The 25,330-nt window shown below is 38.8% G+C and overlaps 1 protein-coding gene across 1 annotated transcript; it reads left to right on the top strand.

Annotated features, from left to right (window-relative positions):
• The first annotated feature begins 1,735 nt into the window (after positions 1–1,735).
• Positions 1,736–25,174, top strand: LOC130921375 (serine protease 33-like). The gene is made up of 7 exons (XM_057845198.1): positions 1,736–1,764; positions 1,849–1,970; positions 5,024–5,047; positions 7,331–7,505; positions 8,248–8,513; positions 13,131–13,270; positions 24,427–25,174. The coding sequence occupies exons 1-7, from the start codon at positions 1,751–1,753 to the stop codon at positions 24,706–24,708; spliced, it is 1,023 nt and encodes a 340-aa protein (XP_057701181.1). The 5' UTR covers positions 1,736–1,750; the 3' UTR covers positions 24,709–25,174.
• The last annotated feature ends 156 nt before the right edge of the window (positions 25,175–25,330 follow it).

Here is a 25,330-nt window from a genome sequence, read left to right as displayed (position 1 = left end):
AACAAACAAATAACAAAACAAAAAAAGAAAGCCATTTGAATGCTGCATTTATATTATCTCTCCCCCACACACATGCACTACAATTGACTGTTCCACGACGACGGACTGAGTATCACTCGCTTAGCTTCATGTAGCACCGTTTAGCTTCGCTTAGCTCCGTTTAGCATTGCTGAGCTGTTCGTTAGCTTCACTTAACTCTCCCGCGTTTTTCACGCCACTAAGCTTGCTATTTTTGCAGCATACTTGCTACTTTGTACGTCGGCTATCGTTTATTTCGAACACATGAGCGAACGTGCGCTCCATGAGAGCCAAAGTGCAGTGAGCGAGGGAGAAGTTGAGAACAGGCCGCTAATGCCTCTTTTAACTTTCTTCTTCTTCACACCGAACATAAAATACACGACAGCACAGTGAGCACACCCTGTGGCGAAACAATGCAGTACAGTTCCAATCAGTCACGCAATAACACTCAACAGCTGGTTAATAGCATTTGCTAATGAAAAAAACTAAATCTATTAGTGACACCACGAGCAATGACGAAGAATGTTTTTCACGGAGTGTAAAGCTTTCGGTTAGCAGTCATATAAATAACGATTTCTGGAGTTAATCCCACATACCTCAGAATTAATATTATAATATGTAGAGTATATACGACAGAATACAGATTCTACACTAAGAATAGCTTTCAAATGACACTCTTTATGACAAATATGATTGGCAATGAATAATTATTATAATTATTATACTACTATTATATACGTATAGTAGTATACTATAATAATAATAATAATGCTAGAATTTTTTTTTAAGAATTGTTTTGAACAATGTTGGAAAGGCAAAGTCAGTGTTCTGAATCTGTTTACTTTCCATTCTTCTGCACTAGTAAATGCTATCAGCATTTAACCTCATTGTTTATTTGTGATTAATTATTGTTATTTACATGATTATTTGTACTTTAATAAATAATGTAAGTGTTCCAAAATGGTTTTGTGAATTAATAAGCGTCAACAAAAATGTCACTGCTAAATTAGCAAAAAAAAAAAAGAAAATTATTAGATTTGTCGACTAATCGTAAAACAAGTCGGCTGACTAATCAGGAAAAAATTTGTCGTTTAGGACAGCACTAGTGTACCGGAACATATTTCCTCCACACCCTTCACACCTTTTTAACCCCTGACTCATGAAGCGGGCCCCTGGATATGTTCGCCTTAGGCCCCAAAATTGCCAAGTCTGCCACTGCCCCTAATATAGATAAATTTTTACATGTGCAGGTGAGGCTCTGAATCTCCTTCCTCTCATGTCTTTGCGCTAGTTGTTTTGATTAAAAAAACATAAATTTATGTTAGTTATTACATTGTAATGTCCACCATGACAACTAAATGATGATAATGCAAACTCAGCAGAAAAACAGTACTATTATTATACTAGTATTATTTTCAATTAATTGTACACACCTGGACACCGCGAACCGGATGTAGAAAAAGATGCCTGAGAATTTAAGATGACGCTCGCCACACTAAATGCTAATGCTAACGAGAACGTGAATGCTGTGCTAACGCTCCAAGCCACCTAGCCAAACATTGTGTATGCAACGGTGTCAAAATCCTCTTCCCTCCTCCCGATCTGCACTCTCTAGGGCAGCGAGGCAGGCGGATCAGATAACTTATGCTTAAATCAGCTGTAGTAACGTGTCCCTTCACATCCCGAGTAATTTATTCATGATTGTTAGATAGATGGCATTGTGTAAAGGATTATGTGGCATGAAAGGTGAGTACACCTGACACCCTTTGAATGCAGATACATAATGACGCAGATAATTATTTTCCTTCTGGGCGTGTTTCTGCTGACAAGAGTGCCACACCTGTATGAAAGCAGACTTCACCTCCTTGTCTTCTTCAGACTCTTCAATCACAACAACAACAACATGACATTTTATCATCTTGGGTTTTTGCTTCTCACGTTCCTAGTGCCAGGTGAGTTCTGCCTCATTTTCTTTTGTAATGCAACTTCTCATATCCTGTACATTGTACAGTATCTTGTGTGAAGCGTTGTAAATCTTACTTTACAAAATAATTATTTACAAATTACTTCTTCCAAGAAGTAGTTGAGTTTGTAACTCCAATAATAACAAAGCAAAAACAGGCGGCTGCGACGTGCGACCGCCAACACTCGCTTTTTAGCCCGTCCTCACATTCTCTCTACTCGCTCCCCACTACGCTCAACACAGCTCCCCAAGCACGAGAATATCTGTAAGGGGCCGCGTGTAGTTACGAGCTTTACACTATTAACTGACTGAAGAATAAGAACACTATATACAGTATTTATCGAATATATTACAGTCTGTTAATAAAACACAAATGTAAAATTTTGACCAATAACCAATGTTGTTAATAACGGCGTGAGAATATTACGCCGTTGCCAACGGCGTTATTTTTTACAGTAGTGAGTAATCTAATTAATTACTTTTCTCATCTTGGCAACGCCATTACCGTTACTGAGGCGGGAAAGGTGTGCGTTACGATGCGTTACTATGATGGTTGAATGACGCGAGAAAAGTCTTGAGAGAGACGGACTCATGGAGACGAGAGAGCAGAGCAGGAGTGGGGAGGCCGTTGCAAATGCTATGCTAGGTGGCTCCAATAATACCTGACTGTAGCCGGTAGCCTTCAAACTACACCCACATGACGCTACGGTAGATATCACATATTATAGAAATAGATGCAAATGACAGACACGGCGGCATTAGCAACCTGTATAAAGAACAAGATGCATTAGTAAACAGCTGCAATGTTAAAGCAGTAGATCTCTCAGGAAGGCTATATTGTTGAGAACCTTCCTAGCGAACCTAAGTAACTTTTTATCTAAAATGCTCCTAAATCGGCAAAATCTTGACTTAAATCTATCTTTAAATGAAAGTAGACAGAAGGGAATTAATGCAATAACCGGAGCAATTTTAACAACTTTAACGGTTGATTCACAACATTAAATGACGTCCAAACATAGCAAAGGTTACTATCTAGTTATCGCAATATCCCCAATACCCCTGTGTCTAGTTAAGTTTCCTTTAAACTTTACATTGTGTGACCTGTTTTTTTTGTTTTTTTTTAACATGAAAAATTATCACCAGTCACTTTGCCAAGTAACTAATTACTCTTACATTCAGGTAACTAAGTTATTGACGCAATTACTTTTTGGGAGAAGTAATTTGTAACTGTAAGTAATTACTTTTTTAAAGTAAGATTAACAACACTGCCAATAACCAGTGCAAATCTCTGAAACTGTATATTAGGTCTACTGCACAATAAGCAGAACATTACAGTTAAATATTCTGTAAAGTTACAGTTATAAATAAACAGTTCAATAAACAGAGCAATATCCAACACTTAGCGAGAAGTAGTGCGGGTGTTTTTCCAGTTTGAGAATGCTACCTTTTAAATTCCCTGGCCCGTCGCCATTATTGCTGTCTTGTTGTGTTAATGTGTTCAGGGGCACTGGAAATCACTCACAGCAGGGGGTGCTGAGGGTCTTATTTTGTTTTCCCATCCAAAACAGCCGTTTCAGTCCAAATTTGTCATGTTTGCGCCTTTTCGTGCACAATGGCAGTACACACGCATGCTGGATAGTTGACATACGACTACTAGGCTACGACAAATACAGCGTTCTATTTCACCTACAGTGTGTGTTGGAGTTTTTGTATTGGAAATAAAAGCACCCGTGTTTTATAATGCCCACGGCTAGACGACGCAATGACACAAAAACACATATGAAAACTAAAAGGTCCGATTAGCCTCGGTTTAACACCACTTTTCACAACACTCAAATAAATTGCAAACTAATATCCAACAACGCTCTACATGACAGCAGCTCAACAGCAACAACACAGTACTCCAGGTGTGGCATAAGTGGAAAGCCAAAGTGCTAGCTGAACAGGGGACGGACCAGCAATAGGAGGGGAAGACGGTAAAAGTTGTCATCCAGCATTGCTCAACAACAACAACAACAGCAACAACAAACAATAATATGGCTACAATGCAAACTATTTGAGGTTGTCCACAGTTTAAAGCTGCAGCTAACTTTTCCATGCAGGGCAGTATTATGAACTATCATAATCATCTTCATTTTCTACCTGAAATTAAATTAGAGAAAATTTAGCTGTTTTTGTAAAGAAAAAAATCACTTTTTGCTCCATGTTAAGGTAAGGGTACCGCCGTTGCACAGATGGGAAAATTAGATTACTCACTCCAGTGCTGAAAAAAATAACGCCGTTAGAAATGCCGTTATACCCTAACACCGTTATTGAAAAGACTGGTCGTGTGTTATTTACATTGTGGCTGTCACACATGAATAAGTGTCAAAGCAACGGATTCCGTCACAATTTAAACAGCTTTGAAGTCTGCCTCTTACGTGTTGACAGCCTTCTTTGCACACGTCTTCCTTGGGATTAATTTCTTGAAATGCATCTGTCAGGTAATTGTTCAAATCACTGACACTTCTTGTTTTTTGATGTGAAACTTATTTCCTCAAAAGAGTTCGGGGGTACCAAATGTTCCAACCCACTTTGTTCTAAAAGTTTCAGCATTTTGAAAATTCCAATAACTAAAACAATTGTATTTATGAAATTCTAATAAATTAGGAGCACAATTGTAAGAATGTAAATTATACATAGACCTCTTCCACATAATGTGTAAACTTTTGACTCACCCAATAAATAGATAAATACTTATCGTGGACACTCATGATTAAAAAAATATAATATAGATAAAGAAATCATTTCTTCAATCTTCATTGACGAATGAATCATATATATTCTGTAAAATTCAAAATAATTGCATGTCAATTCAAAACACTATTACTCAGTACACCATTTAAACTTAATCTCCAAGAATGACTGACTTCCTTTAGCCTATAGCTCTCGTTAATGTGTTAGAAACATTTTCTCAACATATTTTTTTCAATGATAATTTGTAACGTGTGTTGGCTTGCCCACATTCCATGTTGAATATATATTTATTTTTTTGTCTTGTAGGAGGCACTGGGCAAAATGACATTGGTGAGTTATGTTTTGCTTTTAATTGTATTTTACATAATGATGAAAAATGCTTTGTCATGCCTTACACTGCATGCAGATTTGTGTGAGTTCTGTCCATACTTAAATCCGGCACTTGTTTACATGTCCACATGAAGTCAAGCAAATTCTAAACTGAACGCTTCTGTAAATGCTAATACAAATGCTAGCATACTATTTAAAAAAACGGATTCCAAGTATTTTTCTTTATGTCATTCACAGCAAAGGTTAAGCTCAAGGTAGTGAACTAATGTAAGATATGCACCAGGTCGTAAACGACATTCTTCATACAAACCTCAAATATTCTTGGCATTCCGTCAAGGCCCTTTCAGATTTATGGCCCACTAAATTCCCATGTAAGGTGACGTGGAATTTAACCCGTGTTAGCGACTCGGCGCCTCTGTGCAGGGAGGGTGGCTGGCGAGATTTTATAACCCTGACATTGTCATTTTTGGTCGGCATCGGCAGCAAAATATCCACACATTTGTAACGATGGACGATGGTTTCTCTTATTTGGCTGTACAAGCCAGTAACAGTTGAATTTTGTTACGGTATTGGCCCGAATATAAGACGGTGTTTTTTGCATTGAAATAAGCCTGAAAAAGTGGGGGTCATCTTCTATTCGTGGTCTAGGCATTATACCCATTCACGATGCTAGATGGCGCCAGATATCATTGAAGCGATGTTCTGTCATGACAGATCTCAGCTATTCTCAAGTTTAAGCAGTTTGCATTATTTTATAGCAATGTTTTTCCTTATTCAGATTTGTTTCAAGACTACAGTTACAATTAGACTTCACTTTGATGGTTAATGCAGTTATTGCAATTTTGTTGTTTTATCACAAAAGATTGGTTTATTTACATTTCAAAAACCAGAAGCCATTCATTTACGAATGTGATTGCACTTTAGTTTACATATTTAAATGTTCAGATATTAAGATTTAAATTAGGCAAAATAACATGCTTTTTCTCTCAAATATATTGTTATAATCATTTGTTTCAGATGTACTGTAATTATTTTCTGTATAAAAATTAATTTGGTGTTCAGAAAGTCTTTATTTCAAACTTGAGTCTTGATAAAAGTCGTCTTATAATCAGGGCCGTCTTATATTCGGGCCAATACGGTATATTTCCAGTTTAATTTTGCTATTTTCAGTTTGCCATGTTGATAATAGTGATGTTTGTTTACCGCTTTTTGTCTGAATGCAAAGAAAGAGGAAATGGCGATCAACCCACCATGATATTTACGTCATCAGCCTTCGCGCTGTGACCCAGGAATTAAATGCCAGTTTTCACACATGCCACATCCCGGGTAATTCTGGGATATTATACTCAGACGCGACGTGATAAATGTCCGCGTAATCTCAGTGTCTTTGTCAGTGTCAGTTGCTTTCACACATAAGGGCTACCTGCTTAAACCCCGGGATTTAAACGGTGTTCAGGTATGTGTGAAAGGGGCTTGAGTGTCTTGTGGCCTTGTGACTCACTTGTTTGGGTTATGAAAAGGTGTCAGAGGAAGATACTAGTCACAGAAAGATAGAAAGTTAAAGATAAGATAGATTGTTGCAAGGATAAGGGACTAGTGTGTATGTAATAACTGAACTGCCAATAATAATTCTTCCGGGATGAGCAGGAACAAGCAGAATATTTAATCAGTTGTAAGAACCGTTCAAAGAGCATTTATTGAGGTTGAGTTATTTCATCTTTCACCTAAAAAATAGAATATTCTGTCCATTGCACTTATGAAAAAATATTTTTGTTTGCTTTAAATGACTTAAAAAAATATTTTACTGCTCCGAGTAAAACAATTAAAAAAGTTTGAAGCCGTTCACATAATCAGCCTGTTGGGACTGCGTGCGCCTCATAACAGGCGCACGTCAACTTTCCACTGAGCAAACCAGTTCATTTATTTGTCAGGTAGATGACAAGAGCGGCGGCAAAAATGACACTGTTCTACAGGTAAGGTAAAAAGCCTTGCTAATTGGTTCACATCTATAAGCCATCCCACCCATCTTCCAAGCCGCATGCCTGCACATATCCACAAGGGTGCCAAAACCTGATCTAAAATATTTACCTGCCAGAAAGATAAGGCGCAAGTCTAGACCGGTGGTCGACACACACACACACACACACAAAAAACAAATACTGTAGCGCATAGCCCATACTGTCTGTGTGAATGTGTGTGCGCGTGCAAATGTGAATGGAAACCAATAAAAACTGAGTTTTCTGTGGCAATGCTATTGCTAAGTGCTGTGCTCTTGTGAGACAGAATGTGGCATGGCGTCGCTCAACACCAGGATCGTGGGAGGTACAGAGGCGCCCGCGGGGAATTGGCCCTGGATAGCGAGCTTGCAAAGACAACGTCAACACTCTTGTGGAGCGTCGCTGATCACCCGGGAATGGCTGGTGTGTGCCGCTCACTGCTTCCCATTCACCCCAGAAGAGTAAGCCTCTCATGACTTGATATATATACAGTGAATTCTCTCAAAACTTAAAACCCTCTTGTAATAGGTAAAATTCAGCAACATAGTAAGCACATATTATTTATAAATTGTAAATTCCCCACATGATATGAACACATTCATATACTGTATATCAATACATATAATTATACATATACAATATATTTTCGAATTATTGTTTAATGCCTGTTCACACCCTTGTTGTGAAGTTCTCCAACAATGAGGACACAAGCGCTTGCTTCCCAAAATTTGTCAGTCTCAGTTAAAGTATATTGCAACCTAAGAAAAAAACAGAACGAACATTGAATAAACAGTATTTAAATACTAAAATGCTCTACCATATCAAATGTTTACTCTACAGAAAATACATCTGCCATAATATATACGTACTTGTCTCAGCTGCACCGTGCCTCCCTGAATTTGGCAATTTTTAATAAAAAAAACAATCTAAAAATGATGAAGTTAAAATGGATAATTAATTAAAAAACATTTTCATGGTATAATTTTTTCTTTCCATGACGGCCATCTCCACTGACCGCACGTCACTTACCCATATGCACATTGTACGTTTTTTAATATCTCAATGTAACCTGTTTCACAAATAAATAATAAAAACAAATTAACAAAGCAGGGGTGTGAACAATAAACCACAATAAAACGTTGGAGTACTGTGGACTATGCCGACTGGTGTGATTAATTATCTGGTTTGTATAACTGCCAACAGAGAGCCCTTCAGTGAATTGCGGATACTTCTGGGATACCAATCCCTGGATCTGGATAATCCCAACGGGGTGAACGTTTCGGTACTGCTTGTCATCCCCCACGAGGACTACAACAATGTGACCATCGAGAATGACATCGCCCTGATACGGATTCCCCCTGTTAATTACACCGTCTACATCCGGCCTGTGTGCCTCGCCGCTCCCGACACTTTCGTCGGAGCCGGAACCGATATCTGGATCACCGGATGGGGCAGAATTAACGAAGGCGGTACATGCATCTCTTTACCTAGATTTTTCTATTTGCTACACTATATTTTTTAATTTATTAAAAATGTTTCTTTGTTTTCTTATTCATGCCAGCAAAATGGTGATAGGCAGAACAATTCAGAAGGCTGAATAAACCAGAATAATGTTTTTAACAAAGCGGACCTGCTAAGCACCGTGCCGCCAATATGAATATAATAGACCTTCAAATAAATATTAATAATTAATTAAAATAATTAATATACTGCTATTAGTAATCTTAAGAAAAAAAGTGTGTCTATATGTCTTTACATATACAGTGCTGGACAAAAGTATTGGTACCCCTGCAATTCTGTCAGATAATGCTCAATATCTCCCAGAAAATGATTGCAATTACAAATGCTTTGGTAGTAATATCTTCATTTATTTTGCTTGCAATGAAAAAACACAAAAAAGAATGAAAAAAAAATTAAATCATTATCATTTCACACAAAACTCCAAAAATGAGCCGGACAAGAGTATTGGCACCCTTTGAAAAATCATGTGATGCTTCTGTAATTTGTGTAATTAACAGCAAATGTTACTTACCTGTGGCACACAACCGGTGGTGTCAAAATCACACTTGCAGCCAGTTAAAATGGATTAAAGTTGACTCAACCTCTGTCCACTGTCCTTGTGTGTACCACATTGAGCATGGAGAAAAGAAAGAAGACCAAAGAACTGTCTGAGGACTTGAGAACATGTGAAAATATTCTGAGAAAAATTGTGTGGAAGCATGTGCAATATCAAGGCTACAAGTCCATCTCCAAAGACCTGTGTTCTGTGTTCATGTTCCTGTGTCTACCATGCACAGTGTCATCAATAAGTGTAAAGCCCATGGCACTGTGAATAACCTCCCTAGATGTGGACGGAAAAGAAAAATGAACGAGAGATTTCAACAAAAGATAATGTGGATGGTGGATAAAGAACCTCGATTAACATCCAAACAAGTTCAAGCTGTCCCGCAGTCCGATGGTACAACCATGTCAACCCGTACTATCGGTCGGCGTCTGAATGAAAAAGGACTCTATGGTAGTATAGCCAGGAAGACCCCACTTCTGACCCAGAGACATAAAAAATCCAGGTTGGAGTTTGTCAAAACTTACCTGAGAAAACCAAAAAGGTTTTGGAAGAATGTTCTCCCCACAGTCAAACATGGCGGAGGTTCCCTGATGTTTTGGGGTTGCTTTGCTATCTCTGGCACTGGACTGCTTGACCTTGTGCATGGCATTATGAAGTCTGAAGACTACCAACAAATTTTGCGGCATAATGTAAGGCCCAGAGTGAGAAAGCTGGGTCTCCCTCAGAGGTCATGGATCTTCCAGCAGGACAATGACCCAATACACACTTCAAAAAGCACTAGAAAATGGTTTGAGAAAAAGCACTGGAGACTTCTAAAGTGGCCAGCAATGAGTCCAGACCTGAATCCCATAGAACACATGTGGAGAGATCTGAAAATGGCAGTTTGGAGAAGGCACCCTTCAAATCTCAGAGACCTGGAGCAGTTGGCCAAAGAAGGATGGCCTAAAATTCCAGCAGAGCATTGTAAGAAACTCATTGATGGATACTGGAAGTGGTTGCTCCCAATTATTTTGTCTAAAGGTTGTGCTATTAGGCTGAGGGTGCCAATTCTTCTGTCAGGCCCATTTTTGGAGTTTTGTGTAAAATGACAATGATTTAATTTTTTTTGTCATTCTTTTTTGTGTTTTTTCATTCTAAGCAAAATAAATGAAGATATTACTACCAAAGCATTAGTAATTGGAATCATTTTCTGGGAGAAATTGAGCATTATCTGAAAGAATTGCAGCGGAGCCAATACTTTTGTCAGCCAGCATTATATATACGTACAAAGCCTCTGGGCCTTCAGGGCCCTTTTGCTCTCCTGGCTTTATTCCATTTAATTCCATTGGCTGGGACCCCGTGAGGGGTGGATAATGTCGCGGACATGTCTGACTACTCCTGCACTACAATTCCCTTTACTGAACGTCTAACATACATACATACAGGGTGACCCCAAAAAAATGTTTACACTGCCATAATACAACTTAAATGCCATGTTTATTCGGTTTGGAATTAGAATTTATTCACAAATTATACATTATTGTAAAGAACATGTACAGTACAATCTATTTTTCAATGTGTCCTCCCTTAAGTGTCACAACAGCCTCGAGGCGCCTGCGGAACGCTTGACAGGTCTTCTTTATGTAGGATGCTGTCATCTTTTCCCAAGATCTAACAATGGACCTCTCCAAGGCTGCCACAGAAGTTTGTGGCTTCTTACAGGCACTGTCCTCCACAGTTGCCCATATGCTATAATCCAGGGGATTGAGATCTGGACTCTGGGGTGGCCACATATCACCTTGTCAATCAACTTTTTGGTCCGCACAGATCGGGTTTTCCAGACCCAGGTTTTCGTGAGGCTGTTCCAATATCTTTCAGCTTCTTTTTAACTTAGTAGACTGCACATCTGGATATTCTCAGATTTACTGCAATCTCAGTAGGTGTCAGACCAGCACGCAGCAATTCAGGTACAGCTAAAGTTTTCTTCATTTTCAGCAGAAGCACAGGAATTGTAGAGACGAGAGATTACCAGCTGCATTAAGTGACCTTAATGAATCACTTAAGCATGACAACCTATTTAGATATGTTTCAATGGCTTTTAAACAAGCAGTCAACTGAGTGTAAACTTTTTTTTGGGTCACCCTGTATATACATACATACATACATACAGTGGGTTCACGCATGGATAGGTATTACAAATTGGTTTACAACTGCTGGTTATTGTTGTGTTTGGGAGCCCTTTTAATTTTTCGTCTTAGTCTTTTGTACGATAATACTTATTAGTTATATTCAAGTAATCTCAAAATGTCTTCGTCTAGTTCTTGTTGACGAAAACTCCAGACTAATTTGGTTTGGTTTTAGTCAAGTTACTAAAAATGTTTTCGTCTTAAAATAAAAAAAAAATAAAAAAAAAAAACTTACTCAAAAAAATAAGTAACTAAAGGTTTCCTACTATTTCACATGAACATTGACAGACGAGCACATATTGTAGTGTCTACAAGGACAATGGCAACTTGGTGATTATTCACACTCATCAGTAAAACAGTAAGCACTGTAATGTCATTATTTTCATTTAATTATATCCACCTTGACGCCGCGAACTGTATGTAAAAAAAAGTTGTCCAAAAGTTTGAGAGGACGGTCGCTGTTAGCGTTAGCCTAACGTGAACGCTATGCTAATGCTATGAGTTACATTTAGTGTGTGATAATCACTCAGCACAGACCTTTAAAGGCTAAAGCAACATCGCATATTTTCTCTAGCCAAGAAAACAAATATTACTTGTGTGCAAGCCTGCATGGAGACTGCAGAGACACACTGGTGAGTCGGGAAAGGGGAGAAGGGTCTGCAGCGCGTCAAGAGTGACGCAATCAGACACTGCTACAATGAATGCTAACTACCCATAAAATCTCACGCATTGTGAACATGTGACGGAAACTATTGCGCACTTTCGTTTCGTTCTCGTCTCGTCAAACGAAAACTGCCGTTCTTCTCGTTATGTTTTAGTCTGCTAAAACACATTTTTAGCTTGTTGTCTTGTCATCGTCGTGAAAAAACTGTTCGTTGACGATATATTTTCTTTATCATCATTGTTGACGAAAACAACACTGATGCTAGTGTAAGGATTAACAACTACACATTTTAAAGTAGGATGCTAAATCATTACTGATGTCAGTTGATTTTTCCTAACATTGGCTTCCTGACTACACATTAAACACTAGCTGTGCACCCTTGTCACAGTCCTGTCTGACCTGTCTTCTCTCTTTCCTTCTCCACATGTTGTCCCTTCAGTCAAAGTTTTTGTAGAGAGCTTGCAATTCCATATATAGTTAGGTTGCAAAATATATTCAATCTGTTCCGTGTACATTGCAAATACATCGTATACCAGACTCCCTTGTGGCAGATCAATACGGTTGCTGCCATGGGTTAGGTCCATACCGCAGGTCTCGTTGCACAAATGTGATTTTTTCGTGTTTTTCCGACGTGGACCATTTCAAATCCGATCTGGGTCACTTTCGCATGTATTAAAATCCGATCTGGGCCTCATTTTTTCAGAATGTTGATGCAGTGTGAACTGTCAAGTCTCCCAAATCGGACTTCATTCCAGCATGCGTAGTCTCCTTTTCATGCTTCTGTGCATGCGGGCCAGTTAATTTAGCACATGTCGGACTGTGAGTTATTGCGCATAAATACCGTACTTTCCACACTATAAGGCGCATCGGCGTACAAGGCGCATCTTCAATGAACGGCCTATTTTGTTTTCATATATAGAGTGCACCTCATTATAAGGCGCAGTGTTAATAGTAGTGGTTGGGGTTGCGTTATACATCCACTAGATGGTACTGCACTAATAGGGAATTTCGTGCCACAAGTAACCAATATTGATCCATATATAAGGTCTGTCTATCTAATCTTCCATGTGACTGCATTTAAACATATCTTTTTTGTTGTTGTTCCAGAGAATCTTCCCCCTCCGCACTGTACCTACCTCCCTACTTTCCATGTGACTCCATTTGAACATATATATATATTTTTTTCCCCCAGTGGATCTTCCGTCTCCGCAAACGCTACGGGAAGTTGATGCTCCAGTTGTATGCAACGAAGAATGCAATGAGTCATACGGATTCATCACCTCCAACATGATCTGTGCCGGAGTCCCTGAGGGGGGTCGGGGCTCATGCCAGGTGACTTTACTAGAATGCCTGTAGGTTAAATATTTGAGCGGTGTTGTTAATAGTGGCGTTAGAGTATAACAGCGTCACAAACAACAAAAATGAATGAAATGAACAAAAATGGGTTTTAAATGGTCAAAATTATTTTTCAAACAGATCATGTGACTGTTGTGATGATATGAGCAAATCGTATCTGCATGTTCGATTAGTAATGTCTGCTCGTCACAGCACACGTAAGTCAGAGATACGTAGTGAGGTGACTGTTCTGTAACTAGATCTTTCAGTAAAAAACGTCAACTCTTTCAATAACTTGTCTTATTCAAGAAACTCACAAATACAAAGTAACACAACTAGCACCTTAGAGGGTCATTTGCTTTGCTTAGCCAAAACCACTTGAGGAACGAAGAGGCAAGATGGATGGTTACACGTTTTTTTTTTTCAAACTTAAGCTTTCAAAAGAGACAACAGCAACTGAGCAAGAATCAAGGATTGAAAATGTGGACCGTAAAAAGCCAGAGAACACCGTCAAAATGGTCAAAACTCCGCCTATGGCCGATAGCCTACAAACTACACCCACCCACATTATGCTACGGTAGATATCACATATGAATATACAACTAGATGCGAAATAATAGACTCGCCGGCGTTAGTAAACAGCTGCCATCTTAAAGCAGTAGACTTCTCAGGAAGGCTCTGTTGTAGAGAACCTTCCGAGCGAACCTAGGTAACTTTTTATCTAAAATACTTCAAAATCGGCAAAATCTTACTTGAATCTATCTTTAAATTTTGAAACAGTTCTAAAACTTTCACATGTCGAAAGTAGACAAAAGGGAACTAATATACTGCATTAGGGAGCAATTTTAACAACTTTAACGGTTGATTCACAACATTACATGACTTCCAAACATAGCAAAGGTTTCTATCTAGTTATTGCAATATCTGCAATACCCCTGTGTCTAGTTAAGTTTAGGGTAAGCCCAGTTACTTTGCCAATTAACTAATTACTCTTACATTCAGGTAATTGAGTTACTAATTGAATTACTTTTTGGGAGAAGTAATTTGTAACTGTAATTAATTCCTTTTTCAAAGTAAGATTAACAGCACTGTATTCAAGCATGCAATAGTTCCACCTATTATTGAACATTACTCATTATTTATAACTACCTATCATGATAGTTGAACCATTTATTTATAGCTACCTATAATAATAGTTAAAGCTTATATATGTACAAATAGTTATTATCGATAACACCAATGAACATTGACACCAATACAGCTTCATTGATGGTGTGTATTAGTACTACATTTGCCTGAGGGCAACACAGGATCTCTTCCTACTCAGTGGTAGTGTAAATGTGAGTGCGAAGCTTTGTCTGTCGCTGTCTCCTGCATCTGACTGGCAACCAAATTTGGGTGTAGTACACCTTTCACCCGAAGTCAGCTCAGACGCGACGCCGACTAGGATAAGCGGTTTTGAAAATAGTTAGCAAAATATATACACTTCACATGCAGAAAACATATGTATACATTTATACAAACGGGGGTCTCCAGGGTAAAGCGGACAGGTTTCAGACTGTACAAATTTACTAAGGATCGTATATAAGATTTGTGTGTTACATGCTTTACATACAAGTTCCAGATGAACATATGAATTTTTTGAATTTTATATACATCTTTTCCATATGGGTACATTCGCCTGACTTTGTAGGGGCAGCATAGGATCTATTCCTACTCAGTGGTAGTGTAAATGTCTCCTGTAACTGACTAGCGACCAGTTTAGAGTGTAGTCCACCTTTCACCCAAAGTCTGCCAGGATGAGACTCAGGCACCGTGCGACGCTGACCAGGATATGAGGTGTTCAAAATAGATGGATCGACAACAATCCTTTTAAAAAGCATTGGTTCATAGATTTTTTAACTTGGGGGGAAATAAAAGCATAAGCGGAGTTCGACGTATGTGAGTAGGGGGGCAAAACATGCTGATGACCCCGAAATGCAGTGTCAGCAATAAAAATAACTTGCAATATATTTAGAGTACATTTAATGTATACAGCTTGACACTGTTCGTGTTTAATCTTCGGTTCAAGCTTAGTTGTTGTTGGAGCTTTTGAAAGCTTAGCTTTAAAGAAATTCTGAAAATCTATCTATCCTCCTCAGGTGTAGTTTTGGCTACGCAAAGCAAAATACCATCTCTGACGTGCTAGTCACATGATGTGATTGAAAAATAATTTTCACCCATTGTGAAATTGTGAAACATTGTAGGATTCTTCTTCATTTCATTCATTTTTGTCGTCTTATTGCTTTACATCTTTTATAGACAACATTTTACCGGCTGGGACATTATTTTACAGTGTATCACAAAAGTGAGTACACCCCTCACATTTCTGCAGATATTTTAGTATATCTTTTCATGGGACAACACTGACAAAATGACACTTTGACACAATGAAAAGTGGTCTGTGTGCAGCTTATATAATAGTTAATATAATTAGTTAATTTATTTTCCCCTCAAAATAACTCAAAATATGGCCATTAATATCCAAACCCCTGGCAACAAAAGTGAGTACACCCCTTAGTGAAAGTTGTCAATATTAACATACAACATGTCAACTGTCAAGATTTTGTGTGGCCACCACTATTATCCAGAACTCCCTTTACTCTCCTGGGCATGAAGTTGACCAGAGCTTCACAGGTTGCCACTGGAATGCTCTTCCACTCCTCCATGACGACGTTGCGGAGCTGCCGGATATTTGAGACTTTGCTCACCTCCACCTTCCGATTGAGAATCCCCCCAAGTCTTGAGACATGCTTGGCCAGTCCATCAACTTTACCCTCAGCCTCTTCAGTAAAGCAGTGGTAATCTTGGAGGTGTGTTTGAGGCTATTGTCATACTGGAACAATGCCCTGCGACCTAGTTTCTAGAGGGAGGGTATCATGCTCTGCTGCAGTATTTCACAGTACATGTTGGAGTTCATGTTTCCCTCAATGGAATGTAACTCTCCAACACCTGCAGCACTCATGCAGCCCCAGACCATGACATTCCAAACACCATTCTTGACTGTAGGCATGACACACTTATCTTTTACTCCTCACCTGGTCGCCGCCACACATGCTTGAGACCATCGGAACCAAACAAATTAATTTTCGTCCCATCAGACCATAGGACATGGTTCCAGGAATCCATGTGCTTTGTTGACATGTCTTCAGCAAACTGTTTGCGGGCGTTCTTGTGTACCATCTACAGAAGAGGCTTCCTCCTGGGGTGATAGCCATGCACACCAATTTGATGTAGAGTGCGGCGTATGGTCTAAGCACTAACAGGCTGACCCCCCACCTCTTCAGTCTCTGCAGCAATGCTGACAGCACTCCTGCGACGATCTTTCAAAGAAAGCATTTGGATATGAGCCCCTCAAGGGGCTATTTTCTAGCCGCAGCCTCCTGACTATCTGGACCCCTGGCTGGAGGGACGTCCTCGTTGCCCAACCCCCGTCTCATCTGGCTATAGGACCTCCTCTTGTTCCTTCACTCTATTGCATTTCTATAAACTGTAAATCCGTCTGCTAATTCCCATTAACAGCCCTGGTGCATCTTGTCTATCCGTCCTGGGAGTGGATCTCTCCTGACTGTGGTTCTCCCCAAGGTTTCTCATTTTTTCCAAAGAGTTTTTGGAGTTTTTCCTTGCCGACATGGAAGGTCTAAGGATGAGGGATGCCCAGGACTTGGACTAGACCTTTATTCTACTGTTTTTGACTGTGTATCATATTGCCTCTGCAAAGCCCTTTGAGACAACCTTTTTGTGATGTAGGGCTATACAAATAAAATTGAATTGAATGTGACGCTCAGCACGTGCGCTCAGCTTCTTTGGACCACCAACCTGAGGCCTGTTCTGAGTGGACCCCTGCTCTTTAAAAATGCTGGATGAGCTTAGCCACTGTGCTGCAGCTCAGTTTCAGGATGTTGGCAATTTTCTTGTAGCCTTGGCCATCTTCATGTAGCGCAACAATACGTCTTTTAAGAACCTCAAGGAGTTTTTTCCCATGTGGTGCCATGTTGGAACTTTCAGTGACCAGTATGAGAGAGTTTGAGAGCTGCACTACAAATTTGAACAGACCTGCTCCCTATGCACACCTGGTCCTAGTAACACAAATGAGTCACATGACATTTTGGAGGGAAAATGACAAGCAATACTCAATTTGGACATTTAGGGATGTAGTTTCGAAGGGGTGTACTCACTTTTGTTGTCAGGGGTTTGGATATTAATGGCTATATTTTGAGGTAATATTGAGGGGAAAATAGATTACTCTATTATATAAGCTGCACACAGACTACTTTTCATTGTGTCAAAGTGTCATTTTGTCAGTGTTGTCCCATGAAAAGATACACTTAAATATCTGCAGAAATGTGAGGGGTGTACTCACTTTTGTGATACACTGTAAAATAATATATCGGAAAGTAAATTACATGCAATGACAATTTTCGGCCACCCCCTCAAACTCTGCAAATGGGGAAAAGGCCATTTAATCACCCATGAGCAAAGACTCTTCGTAACTGTAACTGTAACAAATGTATACTATTGCGCTACAATATGATCAACTATTGTCAGACTCAGCTTCATAACACTGGTTACGTCGCAGCTTTCTTTTTATTCATTCACGCAGCTTCACGGTGATCTAGTGTAGACAGTGTGGACGCTGAGCGTCTACAGAGTTGAGCGTGCGTTGTTCCACTGCAGCGAAACGAGACGAGTCATTGGATAAATGTTGGGTTGGTCCGCCCATCAGACCTCCTGCGTCTCTGGGGGTTATGGGCAGTAGGCAGGGCTCAGCTAGCCTAGACTCACAGCTTTTCATAGCCACAGTCATTCTCTCACTGTACTTGTACATTTTAACTTTACTTTCTATCCTCATGTATATATAAAGTTATAAATTTAGTATTTTTATGTAAGACTCAGCCATCACTTGGGTCTGGGTTTTGCTTAGAAATCCCCAATTTTGATTTAAAAATGTATTTATTAGAATTATTTGGGAGTTTCTCATATACTTTTAATTGGCAGTTACCAGTGTTGTTAATCTTACTGAAAAAAAGTAATTAATTATAGTTACAAATTACTTCTCCCAAAAAGTAATTGCGTTACTAACTCAATTACCTGAATGTAAGAGTAATCAGTTACTTGGCAAAGTAATTGGTGATAATTACTTTTTTTTTTTTCCTCAAAAAAAGAAAAAAAAGAAAAAAAAAACATTTCCCACACTATGTGAAGTTTTTTGTGGAGGTTTTTGGTACAATTGGCCCGAGCCCAATTCTTTACCCTAATTTACCCTTTGTGTAAATTACTACTACTGTTAAAAGTTGTTAAAATTGCTCCCATTATTGCATTAGTTCCCTTCTCTCTACTTTCGACATATGAAAGTTTTAAAACTGTTTCATCATTTAAAGATAGATTCAAGTCAAGATTTTGCTGATTTAGAAGTATTTTAGATAAAAAGTTACTTAGGTTCGCGAGGAAGGTTCTCTACAACAGAGCCGTCCTAAAAAGCCTACTGCTTTAAGATGGCGGCTGTCATTTTGCATCTAGTTATATCTATATACAGTACATGGGATATCTACTAGTGACGGGATCTGTCGTTCACTTGAGTAAACGAATCCATTCCGGTTCGTTCAGTAAAATGATTCGTTCAAACGAATCGTTCAACGAATCGTTCGCCCCCCTCATCTCCCTCCCCACCCAAATGAAACGTTCGGTTAGTGAACGGGAAGTGACGTTGCCGAACGAATCACCAAAGACCGCTTCGCAGTATAACTGAACGGGAAGTGACATTGCTTGGTCCCTCCCTCTCTTGCACATTGACCACTCGTCGTAGTTTCAGAAATGAGTGACAGGCGATATCATTCTGCTTTCAGAGACAGCCTCGTCTCCCTCCCGCTGCTGCAAAAGCGAGGGAGAACTTCCGCGTCGTCTGTCCTAGTTCTATGGGCTCAAAGTCATGGCTCGTGCTTGCATTTCGAATTAGGACACGGTTAAACATTTTCCTTTTGAGGGGGAAGTCGGGGTTTGGGGTCGGGGCGCACGGACTTTCTTTAGCATGATCTTGCTCACATATACAATGCTGCTGCTAACAGCCAACGCGGCATGCCTGCTGTCACGAAAATAAAAATAAATCGAAAGTTTAATTTCTAATTATGGAACGGCCAACACATCATATTAACCTCTCGCTCTGTTGTATTTTTGTTTTTTATTATTAAGATGATCGTTTTGAATTTTTGCACTGGTATTAATAAATAAAATAATCCGGTCAGCTCCCCTGTCGTCCCCGCATCTCAGATCGTCAAATGCTGACGAGAAATAATTGTTTGCTTTATGATTTCGCCTTTCTACTCTCATTAGTCTGTTAAGTCTGTACAATGCTGCTGCTAACAGCCAACGCGGCATGCCTGCTGTCACGAAAATAAAAATAAATCGAAAGTTTAATTTCTAATTATGGAACGGCCAACACATCATATTAACCTCTCGCTCTGTTGTATTTTTGTTTTTTATTATTAAGATGATCGTTTTGAATTTTTGCACTGGTATTAATAAATAAAATAATCCGGTCAGCTCCCCTGTCGTCCCCGCATCTCAGATCGTCAAATGCTGACGAGAAATAATTGTTTGCTTTATGATTTCGCCTTTCTACTCTCATTAGTCTGTTAAGAAAAATGTAGACATATTGCGACATCTCCCGTGTCCGCGCGCTTTGTTTTTGGGGCGCTTGAGTAGCACATGATGGACGGATTGACATAATTTGTCAAACCAACCGACACCCTCTGACACGGGGAAAAAAAAAAAAAAAACACTCGGAAAAAATTGACATGTACTGGACTGTCTCAGAAAATCAGAATACACAATATTCTAATTTTTTGAGACAGTCCTGTGTATATATACAGGACTGTCTCAGGAAATTAGAATACACAATATTCTAATTTCCTGAGACAGTCAGGAAATTAGAATATTGTGTATTCCTGAGACAGTCCAGTATATACAGTTTCATTGCAAATCAGTATTATGGTGATCATACTAAATATTATTTTTTTTCTGTGCACATATGAGGTACATATCGCTGCCATGAAGCCTCCATATAGTGACAGTTCTCTGCCCGCTTCACTGCCGTCACGCGACCGCAGCTCAGGTTTTGCTTGCCTCGTAGCTACGCGTGTTTTAAATTACTGTAAATTTGATAGTATATCGTCATAGGCACAGTCCCGAGTCTGTTGAGAAAAGTAGAACACTAAACCATGCTCGCTAGATTTGTGTGGTGTTTTTGTCTTTTTGAGCAGCATTTGATAGGCTCCACGTTAACAAATATGTGACAAAGTCGTTTCCTTTCATTTTATGACTCGTTCACCGCATAGTCATTACTGGAAAGTCAAGTTAGCAGCAAGCTAGGTCAGGAACCGGAGGACCGAATCACTGAACGGGAAGTGACAAAACTCAGTCTTTCCCCCCTGCCTGCACGCTGGCTGCTTATTGGCCACACGTGGAAATGAGTGACATATACGCCATGATTCTGTTTCCGCTCCCTCCCCTGCCCGCGATGAGGCTGGCGTCTGATTGGTCGTGTGCGATGTCAGAAGACGCTGCCGCTTGCTCAACGCCCTCCCACGCAGCGAACAAGCGCCACCAACTTCATAGAACGAATCAGTGCAGATGGTGATTAGTTCGGTCTCGTTCACCCAAACAATTCGTTCAAAAAGAACGAATCGTTCGCGACCGATACAACACTAATATCTACCATGTCTACCATATCTACCATAACATGTGAGCGTAGTTTGTCCGGCTATCGGCTACAACATGTATTATTGGAGCTACCTAGCATCGCGTTTGCTCGGTGTCACAACTTTCTTGCCTCCTCCCCGCTCCTGCTCTGCTCTGTCGTCTCGGTGAGTCCGTCTCCCTCAGACTTTTCGACCAATATAGTAACGCATAGTAACGCATGCCTTTCCGTCCTCAGTAACGGTAACGGCGTTGCCAAGATGAGAAAAGTAATTAATTAGATTACCCACTACTGAAAAAAATAACGCCGTTAGTAACGCCGTTATATTGTAACGCCGTTATTAACAACACTGGCAGTTACCTTTGAGACGTTAAATATCAAATTGCTGCAATCTGTGGCTCACTAATTAAAACTATTGGTCAAACCTTGCAGCCTATATGACAGTTCAATCATTAAATGGTACCAAATTAACAAAAATAAGCAGTGAAGAAACAGTAATGTGGAAAAAATAAGGTTTTGCAATCAAACTGCCAAAATATTTTTTATTCTAACTGAAGGAATAATGGGAAAATTTAAAAAAAAAAAAAAACATTTAAAAAAGGCAAAAATAAAGCAACTAGAAGGTTTTAGGCCAACGGCACACCAGGCAATGTGAACCAAATCAACTGTCTGTCATATAGGGTGCAAGGTTTTACCACTAGTTTTAATAAGTGAGCCACATGTTTTTGTAGCAATTTGACATTTAACGTCACAAACGTAATTACCAATTCAAAATGCATGAGAAACTTTTTTTTTTCCACATTACTGTTTCATGACTGCTTATTTTTATTAATTTGGTATCATTTAATGATTAAACAAAGTCAAATAGACAACAATTCAACAATTTCACACGAGAGGAAGCAGTTTTATACTCTTCAATTACTAATTATAACAAATTAGTTCTACAGCTCTAAAACTGCTTTAGGTTCAACTACATTTGAATTTTTAGCGATTCATGTCAAGTGCAAATGTTCAATTCTTTTGATAATAGATGAAACTGTCTTTTTTTACCCCCATCACATATTATACTTCAATCAAGCACAAACAACAATCTGGAGAAGTTACAAAAATATTAGATGCTGAGAGATTGAAATCAAAGCAATTTAATAGTAGCAGTTTGTAGTTTGTCGAGTGGCTGGCAACCAGTTTTTTGGATCGATTATTTATCATCTAACATATCGGAGAAAATGCGACAGTAACAAAAAAAAAAAAATAAATAACAAATACAAATAAGCGATAGTTATGAGGTAGATACAGTATCTGTGACCTATTTACAGACACAATTTTTTCATTGTGACGTAATTTGATTAAAAGTTCAAAATATGCAGATGAATAATTTTATAAAATCGTTTTTGTTTTTTTTGTTTTTTTCAAATAAAGCATTAGACATAAATATAATTACCTTCTCTTCATGGCTGGGTTGAAATAAAAGCCGTTGCGCGTGTCTGTAAATGGGGGTCTCCAGGGTAAAACGGACAAATTAAAAATAGTTTGGGGGCTTAATGCGCCATGAAATTGCTATGGCAGCATATAGACATATTGTTCTATCAAAAACAGGTGTTCTTTTGGCTTAAAATACAGCAGTTTATTTTAAAGAGGGGTGCACGAGCAGAAACTGGTTTTTCAGCCTTGTCTGTGGCTTTCGCCATACACATATCGATATGTGTAGATATATACATATACATACATATATATAATTATGGCACTTGTAGCGCGTGACGATGGAAAATAGTGTAATATTTAGTAGGAGTGGGAACCTCAGGGCACCTCACGATACGATACGATTCGCGATACAAGGCTCACGATAACGATTATATCACGATACATCGATTATCGATATATTGGTCAGAAATTGGATACATGACATTCTACGATACAACTGTTAAAACGGAAAAAAAAATAAATTCAAAAATAGAAAAAATACTGTTTAAGTCATTTATTAAACAGTGACACCTTTTCTGTGCAACATTGCTGTAAAATACAAATCTACTGCAAATTGTGCCCCTGCACATATAGAGGAAACAAACCAAGACCACTGACATCGCTTGGAGAGATCATGATGAATGGCACCGTTAACTTCTTTAAAGTTTTGAATCTTTAAAAAAATGAATAAATAAAAAGTGCCCTAGGTGTCAGCAGTTGAGCTTGGAGTGGGGCAATGATAAAATTGGTGGGTCTTTTCTTCGTATATGACCTTTGTTGCTTGGTTTGAGCACTTCCGCTATCTGCTTCAGCATTTAAGATGTCAGACTTGCTCAGTCACAGTCTTCCTCACCTTAAAAACAACAAAATAAAACAAAAAATATTAGCTACTTCATAGCGTTTGAGTGGAAATCCTGATTTTTTTTGTGTTGGAAGTATTGACTTAAAAAAAAAATGAATTGAATGTATAGAAATTAAAAATTCAATAATTACCTATTTTTAATATGTAGGCTACATTAATTATCATGCACATCACTTTATATATCTTGGAACCTATTCAAACCATTTTTATAGCTTATTGTATCAAAATAACAGTAATAACAGTTTGTGTAGTAAACTAGATGGAAAGTGGTTCTCAAATAATATCAAATAAATCGGTAAATTCATGTGGGCTTGTTCGATATTCATTTTCATCCAGTTTAGGGTCCTGGTTTATTTTAGATCATTCAACACCAAATGTCATCAAAATAATACATGTAAATTAAAAAGTCAATTACATTGCAAAACTTTCTTACCTCAAGTGATGAAAGCGAAGCTCACAAACTATGGTGTCCACTACGTCACCAGCTCCCAGTGAAACTTATTTTTCTTAGACAATTCTTGCATACAGCAAAGTCCTTGTTCACCTTACTTCCTTTCTTGTTGGTGTAAAATCTAAAATGTGTCCCCATGTGTGATTTGTAGCAATATTTTTCTCATTTTTTCCTCCACCGTTCTCACGGAGCTTTTTTATTTTTTCAACCCACTTGGAGCTCCCTCTCTTCTTCTCTAGACAACTTGTGCGCACTTTACCCTCACCGCCACTCCCGAGCGCCCCTAGTGGAACGCCAAGGAATTGCTCAACAAACATTGAACAGTTTACAGCATCCAAACACCATTGTATGGCCAATATGTTAAATAAAAGTATCGATACTTGGCGGGAGCATATCGATAACCCATCGGGTTGCAAAATATCGCGATATATCGCTGTATCGAGATATTGTCACACTCTTAATATTTAGTGTGATGAAGCGTGGTAAATATTGTAGTTTAATTGATGCATATTGTAATTATATTTATTTTGGACTTAGGAGGAATTCTTTTGATGAACCTCAGATGCATTCTTTTCCTAATTAGCCAAGTAGAAAGATTAACACCGACTTTGAAAGAACGTTGACAATGGTGTCATTGTGCACAGGGGGATTCAGGCGGTCCAATGGTGGTCAACAACGGTTCTCAGTGGGTCCAACTCGGCATCGTGAGCTTTGCAGTAGGATGCGCTCGGCCTAATATTCCAGGAGTCTTTGCGCGAGTGTCCGAATACCAGTCATGGATCATGGAGAGGATGAATGGCAGTGCGCCGCCGGGTTTTGTCAGAATTGATACAAATAACTCGGAATGTTCTGGGAATGCATTCCTCTCGGCTCCTCTACTCCTCACGCTTCTGCCGACATTCTTCACCACCGTGGTACTCATGTGATGAGGATCAGATGCACACTAAATCAGTTTGCTGGATACTAGTTACAATGTAGGAAACTACCACTAAATCATTTTAATGAATAGAATTTTCTGATGTTTTCAACTATTGTTATATCTATTATACTATTATCGATGATTTTTACCGAAATGAAAACTGCATATGTAGCACTTGAAAACTGGCTGTGCATTTGTGAGTTTCAATGCCATAAGGTTTAAAACGTTTAATATAGAAAACGTTACGGAGCACACCTTGACAATATTTTGCTATATTTACATTTATACGAGATGTCAGCAATTTAAATTGAAGTGCAGTTATGAACGCTTGCAGTCCTTTGCTACGTGCACTATCTGACTTTTGAATGTTAAAAAGGTGGGTTTTTCTTCCTCAATGGTCCTTTAAGGTCAAATATTATGTGTATTACTGGTCTACGGGTTATTTTTCTTCAAATAAACATTGTTGGTTTTAACATTTGTTATTGTTGCTGTTTTTTAATTGTAGTCGAATAGCAAAAATGAGAACAAACAACTTTAGGTTGCTATAAAACAAATATAAATTGTTGGCGTGACTGATCCATATATCTGATATAATTAGTATTGATTTTAACCAAGAGTGTAGATTTGGT

The sequence above is a fragment of the Corythoichthys intestinalis genome, chromosome 9, assembly GCF_030265065.1.
Source record: "Corythoichthys intestinalis isolate RoL2023-P3 chromosome 9, ASM3026506v1, whole genome shotgun sequence".
Lineage (NCBI taxonomy): Eukaryota > Metazoa > Chordata > Actinopteri > Syngnathiformes > Syngnathidae > Corythoichthys > Corythoichthys intestinalis.
The sequence above is the reverse complement of the archived record's forward strand: the minus strand, read 5'-3'. Positions and strand labels throughout refer to the sequence as shown.